At 38.6% G+C, this 22627-nt stretch overlaps 1 protein-coding gene across 8 annotated transcripts in view; it reads left to right on the forward strand.

The window, feature by feature from the left end:
- The first annotated feature begins 1321 nt into the window (after positions 1-1321).
- The window catches only part of ACAP2 (ArfGAP with coiled-coil, ankyrin repeat and PH domains 2), a 151849-nt gene continuing 130543 nt past the window's right edge, over positions 1322-22627 (forward strand). For 2 of the 8 annotated variants that reach the window (XM_040484926.1, XM_040484925.1), the window contains exon 1: positions 1325-1542. In XM_040484926.1, coding sequence (XP_040340860.1) covers positions 1490-1542 — 53 coding nt within the window. In that variant the 5' untranslated portion in view covers positions 1325-1489. Of the gene's footprint in view, positions 1543-2143; positions 2231-22627 lie in introns of those variants that run through there. The other 6 variants (XM_040484929.1, XM_040484927.1, XM_040484928.1 and 3 more) reach the window with 5 other exon arrangements.

Genomic DNA, 22627 nt, shown 5'->3' on the forward strand with positions numbered 1-22627 from the left:
AGGACAGGAGATAAATCCAGGAAGTTTGCCTCCAGACTCTCGCTCACAGCCACTATGCTGTTACAACATTTATGTTGCATTAAAAAAATTTTTTTTTAATGTTTATTCATTTTTTGGGGGGGGGGGCAGAGAGATAAGGGGACAGAATCCCAAGCAGGCTCTGCGCTGTCAGCACAGAGCACAAGGTGGAGCTGGAACCCAGGAACCCTGAAATCAATGACCTGAGCCGAAGCTGGACACTCAACCCACTGAACCACCCAGGTGTCTCTTTTTGTTGCATTTTCATGGATACACTTATACTTTTTAGGTTGGGTTACATTTAAATATAATGTATCCTTTTTTTCCCCAGTCAATGGCATTTTAAAATCAGAAATACCTGCCTGGTTGGATCAGGCGATGCATATCTTGCACGGCTCCAAATCAATCGTGGATCGGTGGGCAGGTGTTGCAAGTTGGAGGAAGTGAGCCTGATTTTCAGAACCCTATCATCTTTGAACTGGTGAAAGCTACTGAGAGAAAAGTGTCAGTAAGGAGAAATGTGTTCAGCGGTTTTGAAAGCTTTTCTCCATACGAAACGACCTACTTCTACCTGTCGGAATCCTTCTGAACCTTTCGATGCTCACCCCAAATGCCAGCTCCTTCAGGAAGTAGTCTCTTAGTTATATGAGAAGATATACGTGGGAGATATTTCCAAGTTATTACAAGGTGAAGTTAGTTAGTGAAAGACGGATTTTATCATTAAAGCTACCCTCGCTCCTCTCCTGACCTCAGTTTCTCTAAACGGAAAGAAAGTGGTGGCTTAGCCTATCTCTTCCTTCGGTAATTCTACTCCCAGCCTCTACAGATTTCTGCCAAAGCTGCCTTGAAAAGCAACTCTCCTTCCTCAGACCTGCAGGCGGCGGCTCCTCCGCGTTGGCAGCTCAGCAGGGCGGGGCTGAGAAGCCGGAGAAGAGGCGGAGGCTCCGAGGGAAGCGCGGCGCGCAGCCACCCACGTGACTTCCTTCCCAAGGAGCCTCAGCCGCTGGCCTCCCAGCAACCGGTGCGTCCCGCCTAACGACTCCTGCGCCTCCCGGTTGGCCCTCGGGGACGCTTGTGGCAAGGAGGCACCCACGGTCGCGCTGTTCATTGGCTCGAGCTGCCGTCGCTCAGGTGTGTTGCCGGAGCGCCCGCAGGCGGTGCTTCCGGAAGCCCCTCCCATTGGCCGCCGGCTTCGTGGCTGGCTGGCGGAGGCTGTCACTCCCGGGCGGTTTCCCTGTGGCCGCCGCTCAGCTGGGGGCGGGAGGAAGAGGGGCCGGACTGGGGCCTGACGAGCCGCCGCTGCCGCCACCGTCTTCGCGGCTGCTATGACCAGCGGGCGAGGCGCCCTCCGCAGCTCCGCGCAGCGCTAGTCGCGGCCGTGCGCCAGCCGTAGCTGTCTGTCCCCAGCGCAGCCGCTCCCGCGGCTCCCTCGGCTCTTCTCGCGCCGCCTGCGAGGCGAGGCGGAGGCAGGATGAAGATGACGGTGGATTTCGAAGAGTGTCTGAAGGACTCGCCCCGCTTCAGGTAACCGGCGAGGCCGCCCAGAGGCCGTCACCCCGGAGCTGCCTCCCCCGGGGGTGGGGGCGTGAAAGCAGGCCCGCTGAGCGCGCCGAGGGCCCTGCAGTCCGCGCCTTCCGACGAGGCCAGCGGCCGTTGTCGCAGCTCGGACCCGGCGAGGGCACTGCAGCCCCAACCGACCCTTGCTGAGGGCTGAGGCTGGGCCGGGAGGGGGACGTCGCCCCCTCGTCCCGCTTCCTCACCCTCTGCCCTGGGGAGGAGCGCCCCAGACGCCGGGAGCACCGTCCGCTTCGAGGAACCAGGGTGCAGCCGCGTCCCCGGAGACTCGTGCCCTTTGCGGGCGCGCGCTCTCGTCCCCTTCCTCTTGCTGCTCTTTTCCCCTTCCTTCCGCTCCTTCTTCGTTTCCACTCCCACCCCACCCCCTCTTTGAGGAGCTTGCAGGGCACCCTCTTGCAGTTCACTTAGTTCCTCTTTGCGCTTTTCCGCTCGCCCTTACCCCGGGGAGGAAGGAGTGGGGCGAACTGGGACTGCTGCTGCTTGCGTGTCCCCTGCCAGGGGGGCGCTCCGGGAGGCGCTGGCGGTGGATTTGCACCGGAGTTGGGGGCGGGAGGGCTTTGACCAACCCGCATTCTATGCACCCTGACGCGAGACGGTCTGCTTTTCTTTCCACTTGAGCTCTCCCCGCTGTCGAGAGGTACTGGGCTGAGGGCTGAGGACTAAGAGAAACAGTGCATTTCTGTTTTGAGAACGGAAGTAGGAGGGCCCTGAAGATTGCATGTGTGTTCCTCTTCCAGCAGCGTCCGTCCGGGAGGGCCCCGGATCACACTCGGATGCTCCCAGTGGATCTGTCACGTAAACCGACGTGGTGGCACTCCGATTCACATGGGCTGGCCTGCTTCCCATGTGAGAGGCGGCAGTCCCGAGGGCGTCCAAAGTACTTGTTCTTGACGTTCCGGGCATCCTAGGACACTCTTAATTGTTTTTGGAGAATAGTTTTGATAGATTGTATTTTATGGCCATTTATAAGGCTGTCCTTAGGCCTTAAAAAAAAAAAATGCGGCCATAGACTTGAGTTAGACACTGACATTTCTTGAAAGCGCTCCCTGAGCATTGGTGTGTGTGTGCCCGATGATCTCTAGGCCAAGCCTCATTGTAAATTCTTGTATCCTTCTCCTGGGAACTCACTGTTCGTTCTTATCACTGATTTCCCATTCTCTTTTCAGTGAAAAGCAAAGAAAAAGAATTGTAAAGCTAAGGAACTCCTACGTCTAAGAGAAAATTTAAGAACGTGTTTTTGTTTTGACTTTTGCTTTTTTTTTGGCGGGGGAGGAGTGTTAATTTTATTTGGAGCTTAGGGCTAGGGCTGTTGCTTGTAAAAAGCTGCATCTGGTTTGATTGCTATTGTTGGTATTAGTTTTTAAAAGTTTTATGCTCTGTGTGAATAAAGGTCCAGGAGGAGACACACATGGGTTGCTTAGGACAGCTCTGTAGGTTACAGTCCAGACTGTGGCGAATGAAGTAATTTTTGAAGTGTACCTCAGAATACTCTGCTTTTTGTGAATTTTATTTATATGACTCAGCCTTTTTTTTTTTTAAGTTTATTTATTTTGAGACAGAGCGAGAGAGCATGAGCACACAAGCGGGGGAGGGGAAGGGGGGGCGGGAGAGAGAATCCCAAGCAGGCTCCTTGCTGTCAGTGCAGGCCTCCAAGTGTGGCTGGATCCCTCCAACCACAAGATCATGAGCTGAGCAGAAATCAACAATTGGAAGCTTAGCAGACTGAGACACCCAGGTGCCCCAACTTTTTTTTTTTTTTTTTTTTTAATGAAGTAACAGCGTTTTCCCTCTGGAGAATGTGGCTGTGTGCTCAATTTATTTCACATTTTAAGTTTGATGTTTTAAAAAAAGTTGAGAGAAGTGATATGGAAATACTTGTAGCCACTGGTTTTGTTCATAGACCATGTGATGTCTCTGTTTTTGAAATCAAAGAATATAAAATAAGAGGGAAAGATACTGATTAAGTTGTAGGGAATATTATAGTGAATTTTGTTAAACTTGAATATAATGTCTGTTCAATTTTAATTAAATATTAGAGATTTTTCAAGAGTTGCTTCCAGTATTCCAGTTATTGTTGGCTGCAAATTGGGAAGAGAAATCAAGATTCAAAGAACTCCAATATCTGGTGTACATTTTTGGAACTAGATTAGATTTGCAAAAGAGGGAAGTACGCTGAGAAGTAAAAGTCTCATCATTCGCATTCCTAATTTTTCCAGTCTTTCTATAACCCCATTAGTATGAAGTTTGTATAGCATTTGAAGAGAATATTTTAGAGTCTTTTACTCATATGCTTTATGTATAAGAGAAACTTGACTTTTAAGAGTATTGTGCATGTTGTGGGTGATATATTGAATCTTTCGTATTAGGTTTGTGAGGGCTGGGCTTCTTTTCTTTCATTTTTGTTTTCTCATAGTAAGGCAGCTACACTATTTATTCCTTGTAGTGTCCTGATCTGTTGTTTTTTTTAAAACTGATTCTTACTTTTATTTTCCTTCACAAGTGAATCTTAAAAAAATATACGTATTTTTTTAATGTTTATTTTTGAGAGAGAGAGCAAGAGCATGAGCTCGGGTGGGGGGCAGAGGATCTGAAGCAGGCTCTGCCCTGACAGCAGAGAGCCTGATGTGGAGCTTGAACCCATGAACTGGGAGATCACAACTGAATCGAAGTCGGATTCTTAACTGACTGAGCCATCCAGGCGCACCTTCACAAACGAACCTTATGGCATTTAAGTCTGGCGTGGAGACATAACTACCTGGGATGCTATAGAATTGATGCAGAAGGCAGATCTTGCTGAAGAAAAATGTCATCAGTGTTCAAGTGTAAACATTAATTTTCTTGCTAAGTTGAGAAGGAAAATAGTGGGGGGATTGGTTGAAGTAGGGAGAGGATGTTACTATTGCAACGTTGTCTTTAGTAATTTGAATAGAGCCAAAGCCAATGGTTACTTTTACATTCCAAAGCGCATTTTTTTGGTTTTGTTTTTAGATTGGAGGGCACATTTCATTGTGTAATTTTGTGTAAATAAAAATTCCCTTTTTAGTTTTTTAAAAACCAGTCTAAAGGTCAAAATCTTGTTCATCTAAAACTCTACAAGAAAGTACACGTTTAAGTGTACTTTTTTTTTTAAGTGGGAATTTTCCATTTTGACCAACATATCTTGAAGAAGTTTGAATTTGTTTGGACCCTAAATTTTTGTGTAGTTGCTCTTTAAAATTTTAATAAAAATTGTGCTTTTCCTTTACTTAAACATATTATGGTTCATGCAGGAAGTGAATATTTTGTTTGAAACAAAAAGTTGAATGAATTTGCGCTTTCTGAATTCTGAAGCATTTTTGTTCTAACCAGTGTTCAAATGTAAAAATATTGGCATTAGCAAGTCTTTAAAACTTTAGTCTTTACCTGATACATTTATGTTTTATCCTAGACGGTGTTTATTGTGCACCATTCTGAAGATTTTCCATTTGTAGTTTCTATTTCAGATATGATCCTTGTTGGAAGAACTTAGGAAAACCATCTTAAAAAAGATGTTTTGTGGAGAAAGGTTTTAATGGGTAAAAGACATTGACATAAGATGTAATTATATATGTATTAGTTATGTTTTGCTCTTAAACTAGTGCCAATCCTGGCTGCATTGCCACTTTACCTTCCATCTTTGAAACAGATCCACTCTTAACAACTGACACTTTACACATGGCAAATATAGTGGGCGAGGGATGAGGGGAAATGTGTTTTCTTTCAGACACAATAGAATGGAATTAATTTTAAAGTAGTTTTATCATGAACCAAAATACAGGAATCCTGCTGTTCCCCATTGCAGGTTGTAATTCTTCATTTGATGTAATACCAACTTAAGTTGAACTAAGGAAGAACAAGCTTCTATAATATGCCAGATTTCATGCTTTTATAGCTATTCTCTCACTGAATGTTAAAATATATTGTGAGGTAGGAATTATCCTCATTTTTAAAATAAAAAAATCCCAAACTCAATCTTTTGAGAAGTTAAATTCACTTTTTAAAAAAATGTTTATTTATTTTGAAAGAGAGAAAGCTCATGCATGCAGGTGCGAGTGGGGGAGGGGTCTGAAGAGAGGGAGAGAGAATTGCAAGCAGGCTCCACACTCTCGTGACCTGAGCTGAGACCGAGAGTTGGACACCTAAACTCCTGAGCCACCCAGGTGCCTGTAAATTCACTTTCTTAAAGGTAGATTTTCAAATGGTGGACCTGGAAGTGAATTCACTCTTGTGCTCTCTCTCAAGTTACAGGCATTAATTAGCTGCATTAATTAGCATTAAGTATGTTTATGATGTTTGTTATCATACAGAAATTTAAAAACTGACTTTTGTGTATTGCCTAGAAAAGTCTCCCCTATGCCATTATTATTTATAGGATATTTTTCTATCATTTTATAGTAATTTTTAGTTTTATGTAATGCAACTGGATTTTAGTTTTGAGAGATCATCTACTTTTCTTTCCTTCCTAATGGAAGCCACTTGTCCTAACACCTTTTATTGAATAATTTTCTCCCTCTTGATTTAATATTACATACATACATATGTATTTTTCTGTATTCTACTCCTTTTCACTAATGTATTTATCTATTTTTCAAATGTCAATATTTACAATACTTTATAGTCTGTTATGATATCTGGTGGGACAAGTTTACCATAATTTTTTTTGTTCAGAAATTTACTGACTGCTCTTGAATATTTTGTCTTTGCAGTAGTTTCTTCAATTTCAGAAGAGGGTATGCCTTTTTAATGCATTTTGGCCTAATTTCTTTAAAACTTTTTCTTATATAAAATTTCAGTGATGATCCAACTATATCTGTTTACAAGAAACATACTTTAGTTTTTTCTTTAACAACCGTTTATTTTTATTTATTTATTTTTAAGTAATCACACCCAATGTGAGGCTCAAACTCATATAAGAAGCATACTTTAGAGGTGCCTGGGTGGCTCAGTTCGGTTAAGCCCCCGACTCATGATTTGATGATCTCATTGTTCGATGGTTTGAGCCCTGCCTTGGGCTCTGTGCTGACAGCTCAGAGCCTGCAGCCTGCTTTGGATTCTGTGGCTCTGTCTCTCTCTGCCCCTCCCCTGCTCATGCTTTGTCTCTCTCTGTCTCTCAAAAATATATGTTTGAAAAAGTTAGAACAAAAGCATACTTTAGATTCAAAGGTGCAAAAAGATTGGAAGTAAAGGGACAAAAAAGATAACTCATTCAAACAATACTCAAAAGACAGCTGGAATGACTATACTAATGTCAGCTAAAATATATCTTAAGACAAAAATTACTAAAGATAAAGGACCTTTTATAATAATAAAATAGTCGATCCATCAGGAAGACATAACACCTACAAACATGCATTTAGCAGAGCACCAAAATACATAAAGCAAAAATTGACAGAATTGAAGGAACAAATAGAGAGTTGGAGACATAAATATGTATTTTTTTAATGTTTATTTTATTTTTGAGAGAGAGAGAGAGAGGGAGACAGAATCGCAAGCAGACTCTATGCTGCCAGTGCAGAGCCCGATGTGGGACTTGAATGCACGAATTGTGAAATTATGACCTAAGCCAAGATCAAGGTTGGACACTTAATGGACTGAGCCACCCAGGCACCTCTAAATACTTTCAATAATGGGTAGAACAACTAAGCAGAAGATCAACAAGGAAATAGAAGATGTGAACAACAGTATAAACAAACAAGATAATAATAGATATATAATAAATGGCTATATAATAGGTATAATTATAATAGATGTAATTAATAGATATTTATAGAACATGTCATGCAACAAAAGCAGAATTCCCGTTCTTCTCAAGTACACGTGAAACATTTTCCAGCATAGGCTATATGTTAGGCTATTAAACAAGCTTCAGTAAATTTGAAAGTTTTGAAACCATACAAAATATGTTCTTTGACCACAATGAAATGAAATTGGAAATCAGTAACAGAAGAAAATCTGAAAAATTCACAAATATGTGGAAATTAAGTAACATCCTCCAAAATAACCAGTGGATTTGAGAAGAGATCATAAAGGAAATTAGGAAATACTTTAGACAAATGAAAATAAAACCACATACCAAAGCTTATGGGATGCAGCTAAAGCAGTGCCTAGAGGGACATTTATACCTGTAAATACCTGTGATCAAACCATCCATCTCGAGCAAACTGATTTCAAAGCAGATGGAGGAAATAAAGAAGACTAGAGCAGAAATAAATGAAAGTTGAGACTCAGAGAACAATAGAAAAAGTCATGAAACCAAAAGTTAGTTTTTCAAAAAGATCAGTAAAATTGACAAGTCTTTAGTTAGACTGACCAAGAAAAAAGAAGACTCAAACTGCTAGATTCAGGAACGAAAGGGAGGCTATTGCTTTGTCCTACAGAAACAGAAAGGGTTATAAGAGAACACTGTAAATAATTCTAACAAGTTAACAAGTTAAGCTAGATGAAATGGATATATTCCTAGAAAGATGCAATCTACTGAAACCAACTCAAGAAGAAATAGAAAATCTAAATAGAGTTAGAGAGAGAGAGAGAGAGAGAGAGAGAGATTGAATTATTAATCAAAAAGCTTCCCCAAAGGAAAAGCCCAGGCCAAGATGGCCTTACCAAAGATTTCTTCCAAGTGTTTAAAGGTGACTAACAATACTCTTTTACAAACTTTTTAAATGAAATAGAAGAGGAGGTGTCACTCAGACCAAGTAATTCTGTGAGGCTAGTATTACCCTGCTACCAAAGCCAAAGATACCACAAGAAAACAACAGACTGATATCCCTTATAAATAGTTATAAAAGTCCTTAATAAAATATTGGCAAACCCAATATAGCAATATATAAAAAGGATTGTATATCATGACCAAGTAAGATTTATCCAGGAATGCAAAAATCAGTGAATGTAATATACCACATTGGTAGAATAAAGAGCAAAAACTATGTATTTTTTTTTTTTTTATTTGAGCGAGAGAGAGTGAGAGTGTGAGTGAGGGAGAGAGGCAGAGGGGGAGAGGGAGAGAGAATCTCAAACAGGCTCCACATTCACCATGGAGCCTGATATGGGGCTTGAACCCACGAACCTGGGATCTTGACATGAGCCGAAATGGAGTCGACTGCTCACTCAACTGAGCCACCCAGGCACCTCTGTAATCATTTTAATGGGTACAGAAAAAGCATTTGGCAATCCCACACACTTTCCTGGTGAAAATACTTTCATGGTGAAAATAATAAAGCATGAATAGAGTACTTCCTTAACTTGGTAAAGGATATCTATGAAACATTCCTGGCTAACATCATACTTAAGGGTGAAAGACTAAAAGTTTTCCCTTACGGCCATGAACAAAAGTCTGTCCACTTCTGTTCCACAATGTAGTGGGGGTTATAACCAGAGTATTTGGTGGGAAAGAAAAATAAAAGGCATCTATATAAATAAAGAAATAGTGGGACACCTGGGTGGCTCAGTCAGTTAAGCATCCAACTCTTGATTCAGCTCAGGTCGTGATCTCACAATCTTGGGATCGAGCCCTGTCTTGGGCCCTGTGCTGGGCATGGAGCCTGCTTAAAATTCTCTTTCCCTCTCCTGCTGCCCCTACCCCGCTCACACATGCTCTCTCTTAAAAAAAAAAGGTAGTAAAATTGTCTTTACTCTTAGATTATTTATCTTGTATATAGAAAATCTTAAGGAATCTACCAAAATCAGTTGAAACTAGTAAGTTCATCAAGGCTGCAGGATGTAAGGTCAGTGTACAAAAGTCATTTGTATTTCTGTGTACTAGCAAAGAAAATCATTCCATTTGACAGTGGCATCAAAAAAGGATAAAATGCATGAACATAAATTTAACCAACGAAGTATAAGACTAAACACTGAAAACCATATAATATCACTGAAAGAACTTAAAGACCTAAATAAATGGAAAGATATTCCATGTTCATGGATCAGAAGGCTTAATATTATTAAGATTACAATATCCCAAATTGATCTACAGACTAAACACAACCTCTATCAAAATTTTAGCTAATTTCTGTGAAGATTGGTAAGCTGATCCTAAAATTCATATGGAAATGCAAGTGACCCAGAATAGACAAAACAATCTTGAAAAAGAAGAACAAAATTGGAGGGTTCACTTCCCAGTTTAAAAACATTACAAAGCTAGGGCACCTGGGTGGCTCAGTCAGTTATGTGTCTGACTTTGGCTTAGGTCATGATCTGGTGAATTTGAGACCCGTGTTGGGCTCTGTGCTAACAGCTTGGAGCTGGAGCCTGTTTCAGATTCTGTGTCTCCCTCTCTCTCTGTCCCTCCCTGGCTCATACTCTGTCTGTCTCTCTCATAAATAAATAAATAAATAAATAAATAAATAAATAAATGAAAAAGAAACACTACAAAGCTATTGTAATCAAGACAGTGAGGTATTAGCATTAAAGCAAGATATATATAGATCAATGGAATAGAATTGAGAGTCCAGAGACCCTTACATTTATGGTAAACCAGGTTTTGACAAGGGCTCCAGTATAATCAGTGAAGAAAGAATAACTTTTTAAACAAATGGTGCTGGAACAACTGGATACCTACATGTAAAAGAATGAATTTAGACCCCTGTATTGCATCATATGCAAAATTAGGTCAAAATGGATCACAGACCTAAATATAAGAGCTAAAACTATAAAATTCTTAGAAAACATGGAAGTAAATGTTTGTGGCCTTGAATTAAGCAATGGTTTTTTAGATATGATGCCTAAACTACAAGCAACTAAAGAAAAAATGGACAGATTTGATTTCATCAACATTTAAAACTTTCGTGCTTCAAAGGACACATCAAGAATGTGAAAAGACAACCTTCGACCTTTAGAGTGGTAGGAAATATTTGCAAATCATGTAAGGGATTTGTATTCAAAGAATATAAAGAACTCTACAACTCAACAATAAGAGCAAATAACCTAATTAAAAATGGGCAAAAGATTTGGATAAACATAAGATATACATATGGTCGGTAAGCACATGAAAGCTGCTCATGATCATTGTTCAGCATATATTCAGTAACTATTTTGGGATTCTGTATTGTGAATCTTCTGGCTTCAAATTGGCTTTACCAGTGCACTTTGAAGACTTAGACTCTGGTCTAAGTGAGTTACTGTTCTTTTTATCTGCCTTTCAGTTGCCAGAATTGTGTTGCTACTGTTGTTATTACTTCTCTTTTTTGTCTTTGTGGATTAGCGCTTAAAAAAATTTTTTTTCCTGTCATTTTAATTGGACTTTGGAGAAAATGGAGGTAAATGGGTGTGTATCTAACCTGCAGTATTTAACTGGAAGTTTCTGTGCCGTTGATAGGGCAAAGCATAATTTGTACTGAGAACACTTATTTAGGGTAGTGAATATGGATCAAGTATATAACTCTAAAAGCAGATGATCTGTTTGACTTCTTTTTCACTTATTGGTAGTGAGAACCTTTGGGTAGGTTTCTTAATTTTTCTCAGCCTCCATGAATAAGAATAATACTGCATTTCAGAGAAGTAGTTAGGGAGGAACCCACTTAATAATGGTAATTCCCTTTCCTCTTTTGTATCCTTGAAAGGAAGTTTGAAAATAAACTACCAGTTGGGAGTGTCTAGAATGCATGAAGAATTAGACATGTTACTTGTATGTATGAATATCATCTGTGGGGCGCCTGGGTGGTGCAGTCGGTTGAGCGTCTGACTTCAGCCAGGTCACGATCTCGCGGTCCGTGAGTTCGAGCCCCGCGTCAGGCTATGGGCTGATGTCTCAGAGCCTGGAGCCTGTTTCCGATTCTGTGTCTCCCTCTCTCTCTGCCCCTCCCCCGTTCATGCTCTGTCTCTCTCTGTCCCAAAAATGAATAAACGTTGAAAAAAAAATTAAAAAAATTAAAAAAAAGAAAATCATCTGTGTTGTGGATAATGAAAGACTATAAATAGATGGGCAAACTTCACTTAAGTTTTAAAAGGAGACCAGTAAAGGTGTTAAAAAAGAGCCATTTATAGATTTTATGTTTGTAGTATTTAAGAAGGTAGAGTGAGCAAAAGAAGAGGAGGAAAAAAAAACAAAATGGAAGACACAATGCCTTAAAGATTTACAACTGAAATGCTGTCAGAGCAAAGGATAAGTAAACTGAGAAGTCATGGAAGAAAACTACTGTGAGGAAATATATGTTTATTTGAGATTACCAGAAGTCTATTTCCTTTGAATTATATCTCTGGAAGGATCTGGAAGTTAGATGAGAAGCAATGTGAGTTAAATGACTATACCACTATTCCTATTCCAGAGATGAAGAATTCTCACAGAAAGAGTTGACTAGATTATAATCCTGTAGTAATTTGTATTTTGAATAAGGGGTGCCTGACTGGCTCAGTCAGTGGAGGATGCGACTCTGATCTCAGGGTTTTAAGTTCAAATCCCACATTGGGTAGAGAGATTACTTAAAAAAAAAAAAGTCAGGATTCTTTAATGAAATATAGTTAGTTTTCCCTTTACATTTTTTATATTTTCTGTGATGCCCCAGACATACTCAAATTTAAGTATAAAAATTTTCACTGATAAAAAAAAGCAGTGCAGTACACGGTAAAACAGTTCAATTGAAAGGCGGTAAGTAGAGAGGGTACTCAGACAATTAGTATACAGGATTTAACTTTATGTATTTTAGAGTCCCTTTTAGACAAGATGTGTGCAAAGTGTGTATACTAATGCAAAATTAAAATCAATGGAGCTAACCATTTAATTTTCGTAGTTCTAGCCAGAATTGTGTTCATTTTTAAATAAACAAAACTTCCTGTTGATCTTTTTTTTTTTTTTTTAATGGTTAACTTGTTGCTTTATGGTTTTACTTTGATTCCCAGTTTTCTGCTTGTTGGGAATCCATCTCTTTGGATTTTTGAGTCAATGTATTACACTAATAATAATAAAGAGACTAGATTTTATTGGTTATTTTCAGGTAATAGTTTTGTACGGATAAACCAACATACTTCCTAGCACATATATCATTTAATTTGAAGGCATCCTTTGGTATTTCTTTTAGGGTTTATCTGATGGCTAAGAGTTATCTCAGTTTTTGGCTGAAAGTGACTTTGTTTTTCTTTGATGTTGGAAGGCTATTTCCCAAAGCATGGAATAGTAAGTTGGCTTTTTTTTTTTTTTTTTTTTTTTGGAACAATGTCATTTCATTGTCTTTTGTTTGCCTTTTCTGCCTTTATTATTTATGTTACAAGTTTTATTAGTCTTTTTGTTGCTCTTTTGAGGATAATGTATCTTTTTTCCTCTGCTGTTTTTAAGATTCTTTTTCTTTGACTGGTTTCAGCAATTTTACTATCATGTATGTAGGTGTAGTTTCTGTTTTATTCATCCTGTTTGAGGCTTGTAGTTTCTTCATTCAGTATACGGTGGGGTTTGCAGGGTATGTCTTTCATCAGTTTGTAAAATTCCTGGCTATTACCTCTTTAAATATTTCCTGCTTCTGCTTTACTTTTTTCTCTCCTTCTGACACTCAGTTACATATATGTTAGTCTTTTGTTGTGTACTTCATGTCTCTCATTATTTTCTGAAAGGATACACTTCACAGAAAAGTAGAATATTGTCTATTGATCTATATTCCTGTTTTTTAAGCTCATCTTCTACTGTGTATAATCTGCTGTTAAACCTATTTGTATAGTTCTTCAGTTGTGTTTTCCACTTGTAGAAATTTCATTTGGTTTTATTTTTTATAGATTCTTCTTTGGTGAAAATTGCCACCTTTTCATCTGTTTCTTGAATATTTTTCTCAGGCTTCATGAATATATTATTGCTACTTTTAGTATCTTATGAAACCAATATTTAGTTCATCTGTGTGTCTATTTCTATTTGTTTTTTATTCTTTCTTCCTTCTTTACTTTTGTTTTAGTGGGCCAGCAATTTGATTTAATGCTGTACATTCTATATAAAAAATTGTAAATGCTCTGGGTGATGTTATCATTCTCTATAGAGCATTCACTCTTTCCTTTGTAGGTAGATAGAGTAGCAGATGATCATCTTAGTTCAATGGTGGAATAAGCGTTATTAGTTTCCTATTGCTGCTCTAACAAATTATCCTAAATGTAGTGGCCTAAAACAACAGAAATTCATTATCTTAACGTTCCTTTCAATACAGGTCTCACTTGGCAAAAGTCAAGGTGTTGGCAGGATTGCATTCCTTTCTAGAAGGTCTAGAAGAGAATTTTTTTTTTTTTTTTTTACCTTTCCTAGTATCAACAGGCTGTCCACATTGCTTGGCTCATGACACCCTTCTATTTTGAGAGCCAGCAATTACTGGGGCACTCTCTGTTCTGCCTCCCTCTTTCACTTTATAAAGACCCTTGTGGTAATAATGTTGGGCCTGCTTTGATAATTCCAGGATAATCTCTCCATCCCAAATTACATGATTGTCAATGCTTTTAAAAAAATTTTTTTTAAATTTAATTTATTTTTTAGATTTGCATCCAAGGTAGTTAGCATATAGTGCAACAATGATTTCAGGAGTAGATTCCTTAATGCTCCTTACCGATTTGGCCCATCCTTCTCCCATAGTCCCTGCAGTAACCCTTTGTTCTCCATATTTAAGAGTCTCTAATGTTTTGTCCCCCTCCCTGTTTTTTTTATTATTTTTGATTCCCTTCCCTTATGTTCATCTGTTTTGTGTCTTAAAGTCCTCATATGAATGAAGTCATGTGATATTTGTCTTTCTCTGACTAATTTTCACCTAGCATAATACCCTCCCAGTTCCATCCACGTAGCTGTGAATGGCAAGATTTCATTCTTCTTTTTGATTGCCGAGTAATACTCCATTTGTGTGTGTGTGTGTGTGTGTGTGTGTGTGTTTATACACACACACCATATCTTCTTTATCCATAGGTGATTATCAATGTTAATTCTATGTGCCGCTTTAATTAATCTTTACAGCTTTATTTATTTTCATCTTTATTTATAGGTTTAGGGGATTAGGATGTTGATATCCTTAGTGGACCATTATTACATCTACCATAATTCCTCCCTCTGGCTCTCAAAGATTCACCTCTCACCTACATGCAAAATATACATATATATATTTTAAAGTTGTTGTTTTTTTTTTTTTTTACATTTATTTATTTTTGAGAGACAGAGTGAGACAAAGTGAGAGTGGGGGAGGGGCAGAGAGAGAGGGAGACACAGGATTGGAAGCAGGCTCCAGGCTCTGAGCTGTCAGCACAGAGCCCGATGTGGGGCTCGAACCCACAGACCGTGAGATCATGACCTGAGCCAAAGTCGGATGCTCAACCGACTGAGCCACCCAGGCACCCCTACGTGCAAAATATATTCACCCCATCCTAACATCCCCAAAAGTCTCAACTCTTGCAGTTTGTATTACCTTATAATCATATTGCAAATTTTTGGCAGTTTTGGTATTTTTTTTTTATTTAGTGCTATGTTGTAAATTTTCAATATTGCTAGAAAGATTTTATGATTAAAATATGGTTGTATCATATGTTTTATCAAGATGTAATAGCGTAACACTTATTGCTTATATCTGTTTTGGATATGTTGGTCCCCCACTTTTCTGGAGTATAGATAATATGGTAGCTAATAATCTCATGTTACTTACTTTTTTGAAGAGTGTAGGCAAATTGTCTTGTAGAATATCCCACATTCTGAATTTTCTGATTGTTTACTCTGGATAGATTCAGTTTGAATATTTTTGACAAGAATATTCATAGGTGGTGATGTAGTGTTTTCATCAGGAAGCCAATGAAGTTTGGTTGTTTTCTACAATAAGAAGACATATGGGTCAATAATTTGGGTCACTGGTGCTAGGGTGGGGGCCAGAGGGCGGAAGAGGACTGTAGATCAGACGCCTTGAGGTGGGAAGGAACTTGATTTTCAAGGAGCAAAAAGAAGGCTAGTGTGGGTTGGAGCAGAGTGAGCAAGGGGAAGAGTGGTAGGAGATAAGTTCAGAGAGATAGCAGGGATCAGATCATGTTAGGCCTTATAATTCATCCATAGAAAGAAGTTTGGATTTTATGAATAGTGGGATAGGAAGCCATTAGAAATCTCTTAGCAGTGGTGAGCAATTATAAGGCTTATATTTTAAAAATATTTTGACTACTGTTTGGGAAGTGAGTTGTAAAGAGGCAGAAGTGACTATAGAGACACCAGTTAGGGAAGTCATTGCAGGAAATTAGTTATTAGGCTAGGCCAGGCAAGAGATAATTTGGTAGAGAGTGGAGATAATTTTTGTGGTAGAATCAATAAGAATTGCTGTTGAATTTTTTGTAGGAAATTAGAAGAATAAATGTGACGTTTTTGGCTTTAGCAACTGTGTGAGTAGGGGTATTGCTTACTGATAAGGGGAAGGCAAGGGAAGAACAGGTTTTGGGTAAAAAATCAAGAATTTAATTTTTGTATTTGTTGAGTTTGAGATAAACACCCAGCTGGAGCTAGTAAGCAGAATTGGCACTTCTGTGCAGCCTTTTGTAATTTTACTTTGCAAACTGATATGGTCACATCTCACACTCCTTTTTAGATTATACATAAACTCTCTGGTAATAGAGGCTTCTGGTGTCTTTGTATCCTTTAACTCAGCACACTTCCTTGAACACAAGTGTTAGGCTACAGACTTTTTGTTTAAATGTATTTATTTTGAGAGAGTGTGTGCACATGAACAGGGAAGGGGCAGAGAGAGAAGGAGAGAGAGAATCCCCACTAGGCTCCACAGTCAGCACAGAGCCCAATGGGGGACCCGATCCCATGAACCATGAGATCATGACCTGAGCCGAAATCAAGAGTCCAGCGCTTAGCCAACTGAGCCACCAAGGAGCCCCTAGGCTACAGACATTTATTGCCAAAATTACTTTCATAAAATAGTCTTATATTCTTCATTTTCACATAACATACTCTAATTTTTATTTTAGAAGTTTTTTGTTACTGTACTATTGATGAATTGCAAAACTGTAAGTAATATATGAATTGTTTAAATTTTCTTTTCCAATGTAGTAATTAAGTCAAACCAAACTCTTTAGGTCCTCTAAAGGACCTAAAGATTGTCAGGTTGTCATAGTTTTTAAGGGACTCTGACTAGTCTCTTTCTAGGTTACCAACATATTTATATGTGGGGGTTTCTAAGGAGATACTATAATTTAGCAAACTGAACTATTTAGAGAATTAAGTCTTGTTGCACATGTATAGAAAATTTAATAAATGTGTCATATCCTGTCACCTTGATAAACTCTTAATTTTTCAGTTGAATGTCTACTTATAAAATCCAAGTCTTTTTGAAACTGTTGTCCCTGGATCACATGAATCAGAATGAGATATTTGAAAAAAAAAAAAAAATGTAACTAAAGCTCCTTAGTAACTATAATTGTTAAGATGTTATAACAGTTGAGAAATCACTGGAATAAGTGTGTTTTTCTAAGGTAACTTTTAAAGTACATACTTATTTGGAGATATATGAGTCTTTTTTTTCTTAAAGTTTGTTTAAGAAACAACTTAAGTTGGGGGGAGGGACAGAGAGAGAGAATCCCAAGCAGATTCCTTGTTGTCAGTGCAGAACCCGAAATGGGGCTTGATCTCATGAACCATGAGATCATGACCTGAGCGGAAATCAAGAGTCTGACGCTTAACCAACAGAACCACCCAGGTGCCCCTGGAGATATATGATTTAAAAATTTTTGTCAGTGGTTACTTTAAAATCGTGTTCTAGTTTATCTATTGCTATGTAATAAACCAACTTAAAATTTAGTTACTCAAGCCAACCATTTAGGAAAAAAAACAACCATTTTATTTTGCTCATGGTGTATAGGTCAGGTGTTTGGAATGGTTTTGGCTGGATGGTTCATCTGTGATCCATGTTCTGATAGCTGGGTGGCTGAGGCTGTAAGATCCACTTTCATATCTGCTGCCCTGGTTCTTCTTGGTCTTTCTGCTTTCTCTTCACATGGCATTTCATCCTTCAGAGCTTTCCCTTGTGCTCCGGCTTCTCACAGCATGTTTAGTGTTAGGGTAATTGCACTTACATGGCAGCTCATTTTTGTTTGTTTGTTTATTTATTTCTTTTAGTAATTTCTGCACCCAATGTGGGGCTCCAACTCATGGCCCTGAGATCAAGAGTTGCACGCTCTTCCTACTGAGCCAACTAGGCACCCTTTGGCAGCTCATTTTTAAGAGACAGGAAGTTGAAGCTACCAGGCCAATGAAAGGCTAAGTTTGGAAAACACACATTATTTCTACTATATTCTTTTAGAGCAGTCACAGGGGCCACCCAGATTTAAGGGAGTAGGGAATTAGACTGCATATCTTGCTGGAGGAATGACAAGATCATGTTGTAGATGCCCATGTGTCGCCATCTTTGGAAAATACCGTCTGCTGAACATTGTGTCCAGAAATATCTAAGAAATCATTAAGATGCAATAAGATTGCATATTTAAAGCTACAGCAAGCAGGCTTTATCTGCCACACTGGCAATTTTAAGAGTTCCCATTGCTGGGGAAAGTTTAGGGAAATAGTCCTCATACTGTTGGAAAGCGTGTAGTTTGGTAGAGCTTTTTCTTTTTGATTTTTTAAAGTTTTATTTATTTAAATAATCTCTATACCCAACATGAGGCTTGAACTAACGACCCCAAGATCAAGGGTCACACGCTTTTCTGACTGAGCCAGCTAGGTATCCCCAGGTGGAGCTTTTTCAAAGGACAAAGTAGTAAAATATCTCAGAACTTAAAAATACATACTTTGCTTCAACTTTTTATATCAAGGAAATTCTTCTAAGGAATGAAAGAAAAATGTCAAAGTTATATGAACAAGGATATTTATTTGATTATATATAGAAAAAATTGTGCAAGTAGAAGTTCACTAAGAGCACTGTTTAAATGTAATGATAGCTAACAAAGTACTCTTATATGTACTAGGGCCATCTGAAGTACTTTAATGTTTATTTTTTTTAATTCTTTTTTTTTTAAGTTTTTTGAAATGTTTATTTTTGAGAGGGGGAAAGGGGCAGAGAGAGAGGGAGACACAGAATCTGAAGCAGGCTCTAGGCTCTGAGCAGTTAGGACAGAGCCTGACGCGGGGCTTGAACTCACAAACTGTGAGATCATGACCTGAAGTCGGATGCTCAACCGACTGAGCCACCCAGGTGCCCCTAATGTTTATTTATTTTGAGAGAGAGAGAGACAGTGCGAGCAGGGGAGAGAGGGGCAGAGAGAGAGGGAGACATAGAATCTGAAGCAGGCTTCAGGCTCTGAGCTGACAGCACAGAGCCCAATGCGGGGCTGGAACTCACAAACCATGAAATCATGACCTGAGCTGAAGTCGGACACTTAACTGGCTGAGCCACCCAGGCACCCCTCATCTGAAGTACTTTATATGACCTGTCCAGTGATGGAGGATCCCACTCTTAGAAGGGCCCTGTGGTTTAATACTCTACTGTTACTATTTTGAAATTCTTAATTTTTATTTATTAATTTCTACATATATATTTTTTAGAGAGAGAAACTTTTTTTTTAAAGTTTATTTATTTATTTTGAGAGAGAGTGAGGGAGGGAGGGAGGGAGGGGCAGAGAGAGAAGGAGGGAGAATCCCAAGCAGTCCCTTTGCTGTTAGCACAGTGCCCCATGTGGGACTTGAACCCACAAACTGTGAGATCATGACCTGAGCCCAAGTCAGATGCTTAATTGACTGAACCATCCAGGTGCCCTAGTTTTTGCATTTTTAAAGTTGAAAAAAAACAAAAGATAATTTCATGACACAGAAAATTGGAAATTTCAGTGTCTATAATTAATGTTTTATTGGAACACAGCCATGCTTATTTCTTTACATGTATATTTTTTAATGTTTATTTATTTTTGAGAGAGAGAGAGAGAGAGCGGGCACGTGCATGAGCGAGTGAGCGGGGGAGGGGCAGGGAGGGAGGGAGACACAGAATTTGAAGCCGGCTCCAGGCTCTGAGCTGTCAGCACTGAATCCAATGTGGGGCTCGAACCCACAGACCATGAGATCATGACTGAGCCAAAGTCAGACACTTAACCACCTGGACCACCCAGGTGCCCCTTGGCTTTTTTTTTTTTTTTTTAAGTTTTATTTATAATGATCAGTGCTATTGGTAAAGAAAAAAACCCCAAACATATTAGTGAAAAATTGAGGCATTATATTCTTCCCCTTTACCCTGTGCCCCCACAGCTTTCTTTTTAATTTCCTTTCTTTGTTTGTTTTTAGCAAATATTATTTTTGTTAAGTTTTAATTCCAGTATAGTTAACATACATATTAGTTTTAGGTATACAGTGTAGTGATTCGGCGATTCTATACATTACTCAGTACTCATTAAGTGTTCTCTTTAATCCCCATCACCTATTTCATCCATTCCCCCCCCCCCCACCCCATACTTCCCCTCTAGTCACCATCAGTTTGTTGTCTGTGTAGTTAAGAGACTGTTTTTTGGTTTGTCTGTTTTTTTCCCCCTTTTTTCATTTGTTTTGTTTCTTAAATTCCAAATATGAGTGAAATAATATGTTATTTGTCTTTGTTTGGCTAACTTATTACATTTAGCATTATACCCTCTAGGTACATCCATGTTGTTGCAAATGGCAAGATTTCACTCTTTTTTATGCCTGAATGATATTCCATTGTATATATGCACCACATCTTCTTCAGTAGACACTTGGGCTGCTTTCATAATTTGGCTATTGTAAATAATGCTGCAATAAACATAGGGGTGCATGTATCTTTTCGAATTAGTGTTTTTATATTCTTTGGGTAGTGGAATTACTGGGTCATATGGTAGTTCTATTTTTAATTTTTTAAAACTTTATTCTCAGACAGTGAGGGCATGCAAGCTGGGGAGGGGCAGAAAGAGAGAATTCCAAGCAAGCTCTGCACTGAAAGCACAGAGCCTGATGTGGGACTTGAATTCACAAAAGTATGAGATCATGACCTGAGCTAAAGTTGGACACTTAACTGACTGAGCCTACCCAGGTGCCACATTTTTAATTTTTTGTAGAATCTCCATATTATTTTCCAGAATGGTTGTACCAGTTTGCATTCCCACCAACAGTGCATAAAGTTTCCTTATTCTCTACATCCTCGCCAACACTTGTTTTTTCTTGTGTTTTTGATTTTAGCCCTTCTGACAGGTGTGAGGTGATATCTCATTGTGGTTTTGATTTGCATTTCTCTGATGATAAGTGATGTTGAACGTCTTTTCATATGTTTGTTGGCTATCTGTATGTCTTCTTTGGAGAAATGTCTGCTCATGTCTTCTATCCATTTTTAATTGGGTTATTTTGGTTCTTTGATGTTGAGTTGTAGAAGTTCTTTATATATTTTGGATACTAACCCTTTATCAGCTTTATCAATTGCAGGTATCTTCTCCCATTCAGTAGGTTGTTTTAGTTTTGTTCGCTGTTTTCCTTTGCTACACAAGCTTTTGATGTTGATATAGTCCCAATAGTTTATTTTTGGTTGTGTTTCCCTTGCTTCAGGACACATGTCTAGAAAAGTATTGCTATGGCTGATGTCAAAGAAATTACTGCCGCTGCTCTTGCTGTTCTCCTCTAGGATTTTCATGGTTTCAGGTCTCACATTTAGGTCCTTAATCCATTTTGAGTTTGTTTTTGTGTATGGTGTAAGGAAGTGGTCTAATTTCATTCTTTTGCATGTAGTTGTCCAGTTTTCCCAACATCATTTGTTGAGGAGACTTTTTTCCCATTGTATCTTCTTGGCTTGTTTGTCAAAGATTAATTGACCATATGATTGTGGGTTACTTCTGGGCTTTCTATTGTGTTCCATTGATCTTTATGTCTGTTTTTGTGCCAGTACCATACTGTTTTCATTACTACAGCTTTGTAGTATAACTTGAAATTTGGGACTGTGAAACCTCCAGTTTTGTTTTTCTTTTTCAAGATTGCTTTGGCTATTTGAGATCTTTCGTGGTTCCAATGAATTTTAGGATTGTTCTAGTTATGTGAAAAATGCTGTTGGTGTCTTGATAGAAATTACATGAAATCTGTATTGATTTGGGTAGTATGGATAGTTTAACAATATTTCTTGTTAATATTTAGGCACATTTGCTTGCTCTGTCTTACACACACACATACATGTATATACACATAGCACATACATAAAAAAAATGATTTGAAAGCTCAGTATGCATCTCCTAAAAATAAGGACATTCTCCCTCATAACTACATTTATAACACTAATAATAGTAATTATATCTTCAGATTTTCCCAACTGTGCAAATAATGCCTTGTATAAGTAAGTTTTTCCCACAGCATCTAATCAAGGTTTATGCAGTGGGTTGCTTTTTTATTACCTGAAGCTGAATGTATATTTTTGATTCTTTTTTTTTTTTTTAAGTTTGTTTATTTATTTAGAGAGAGAGAAAGAGCGTGAGCAGAGAGGGGCCAGAGAGAGAGAGGGAGAGAGAGAATCTGAAGCAGGCTCCGTGTCATCAGCGCAGAGCCCGACTCGGGGCTCCATATTACAAACTGTAAGATCGTGACTTGGGCCAAAATCAAGAGTCGGACACTTGACTGACCGAGCCACCAAGGCTGCCCCATTTTTGATTCTTTTAATCCATTATCTCTCACTGGGATGAATTAGCTGTTAAAAAAATACTGGAGCTAGTATTATGGAGCTAGGAGAGGTCTCAGTCATGTCAGAGGCCTTGATTTGGATAAGGGCCAAATTATGCAAGATTTAATGTCATGTTAAAGATTTTGGTGAATCATCATTGAAACAGTGGGAAGCTCTTAAAACAGATGTGATGTGTTCAAATTTGGATAGTTCATATAACATTAACTTTTGAGGCAAGATATTTTAGTATATCACAATTTGGTACAAAATGAGATAGCCTTGAACAAAACTGTAAAAAATAAATTTTTGAGACAATCTGGGAAAATCAAACATGAAAAAAGTATGACATATTTGATGGAATTATTCTTATATATGATAATGATAAAGAGATTCCATTAAAAATTCTTTACTTATTGAAGATCAATAAAATACAACATCTGAGATTTGCTTTAAAGTATATCAACAGGAAA

Source organism: Herpailurus yagouaroundi, unplaced genomic scaffold, assembly GCF_014898765.1.
Source record: "Herpailurus yagouaroundi ecotype Mexico unplaced genomic scaffold, PumYag 162, whole genome shotgun sequence".
Lineage (NCBI taxonomy): Eukaryota > Metazoa > Chordata > Mammalia > Carnivora > Felidae > Herpailurus > Herpailurus yagouaroundi.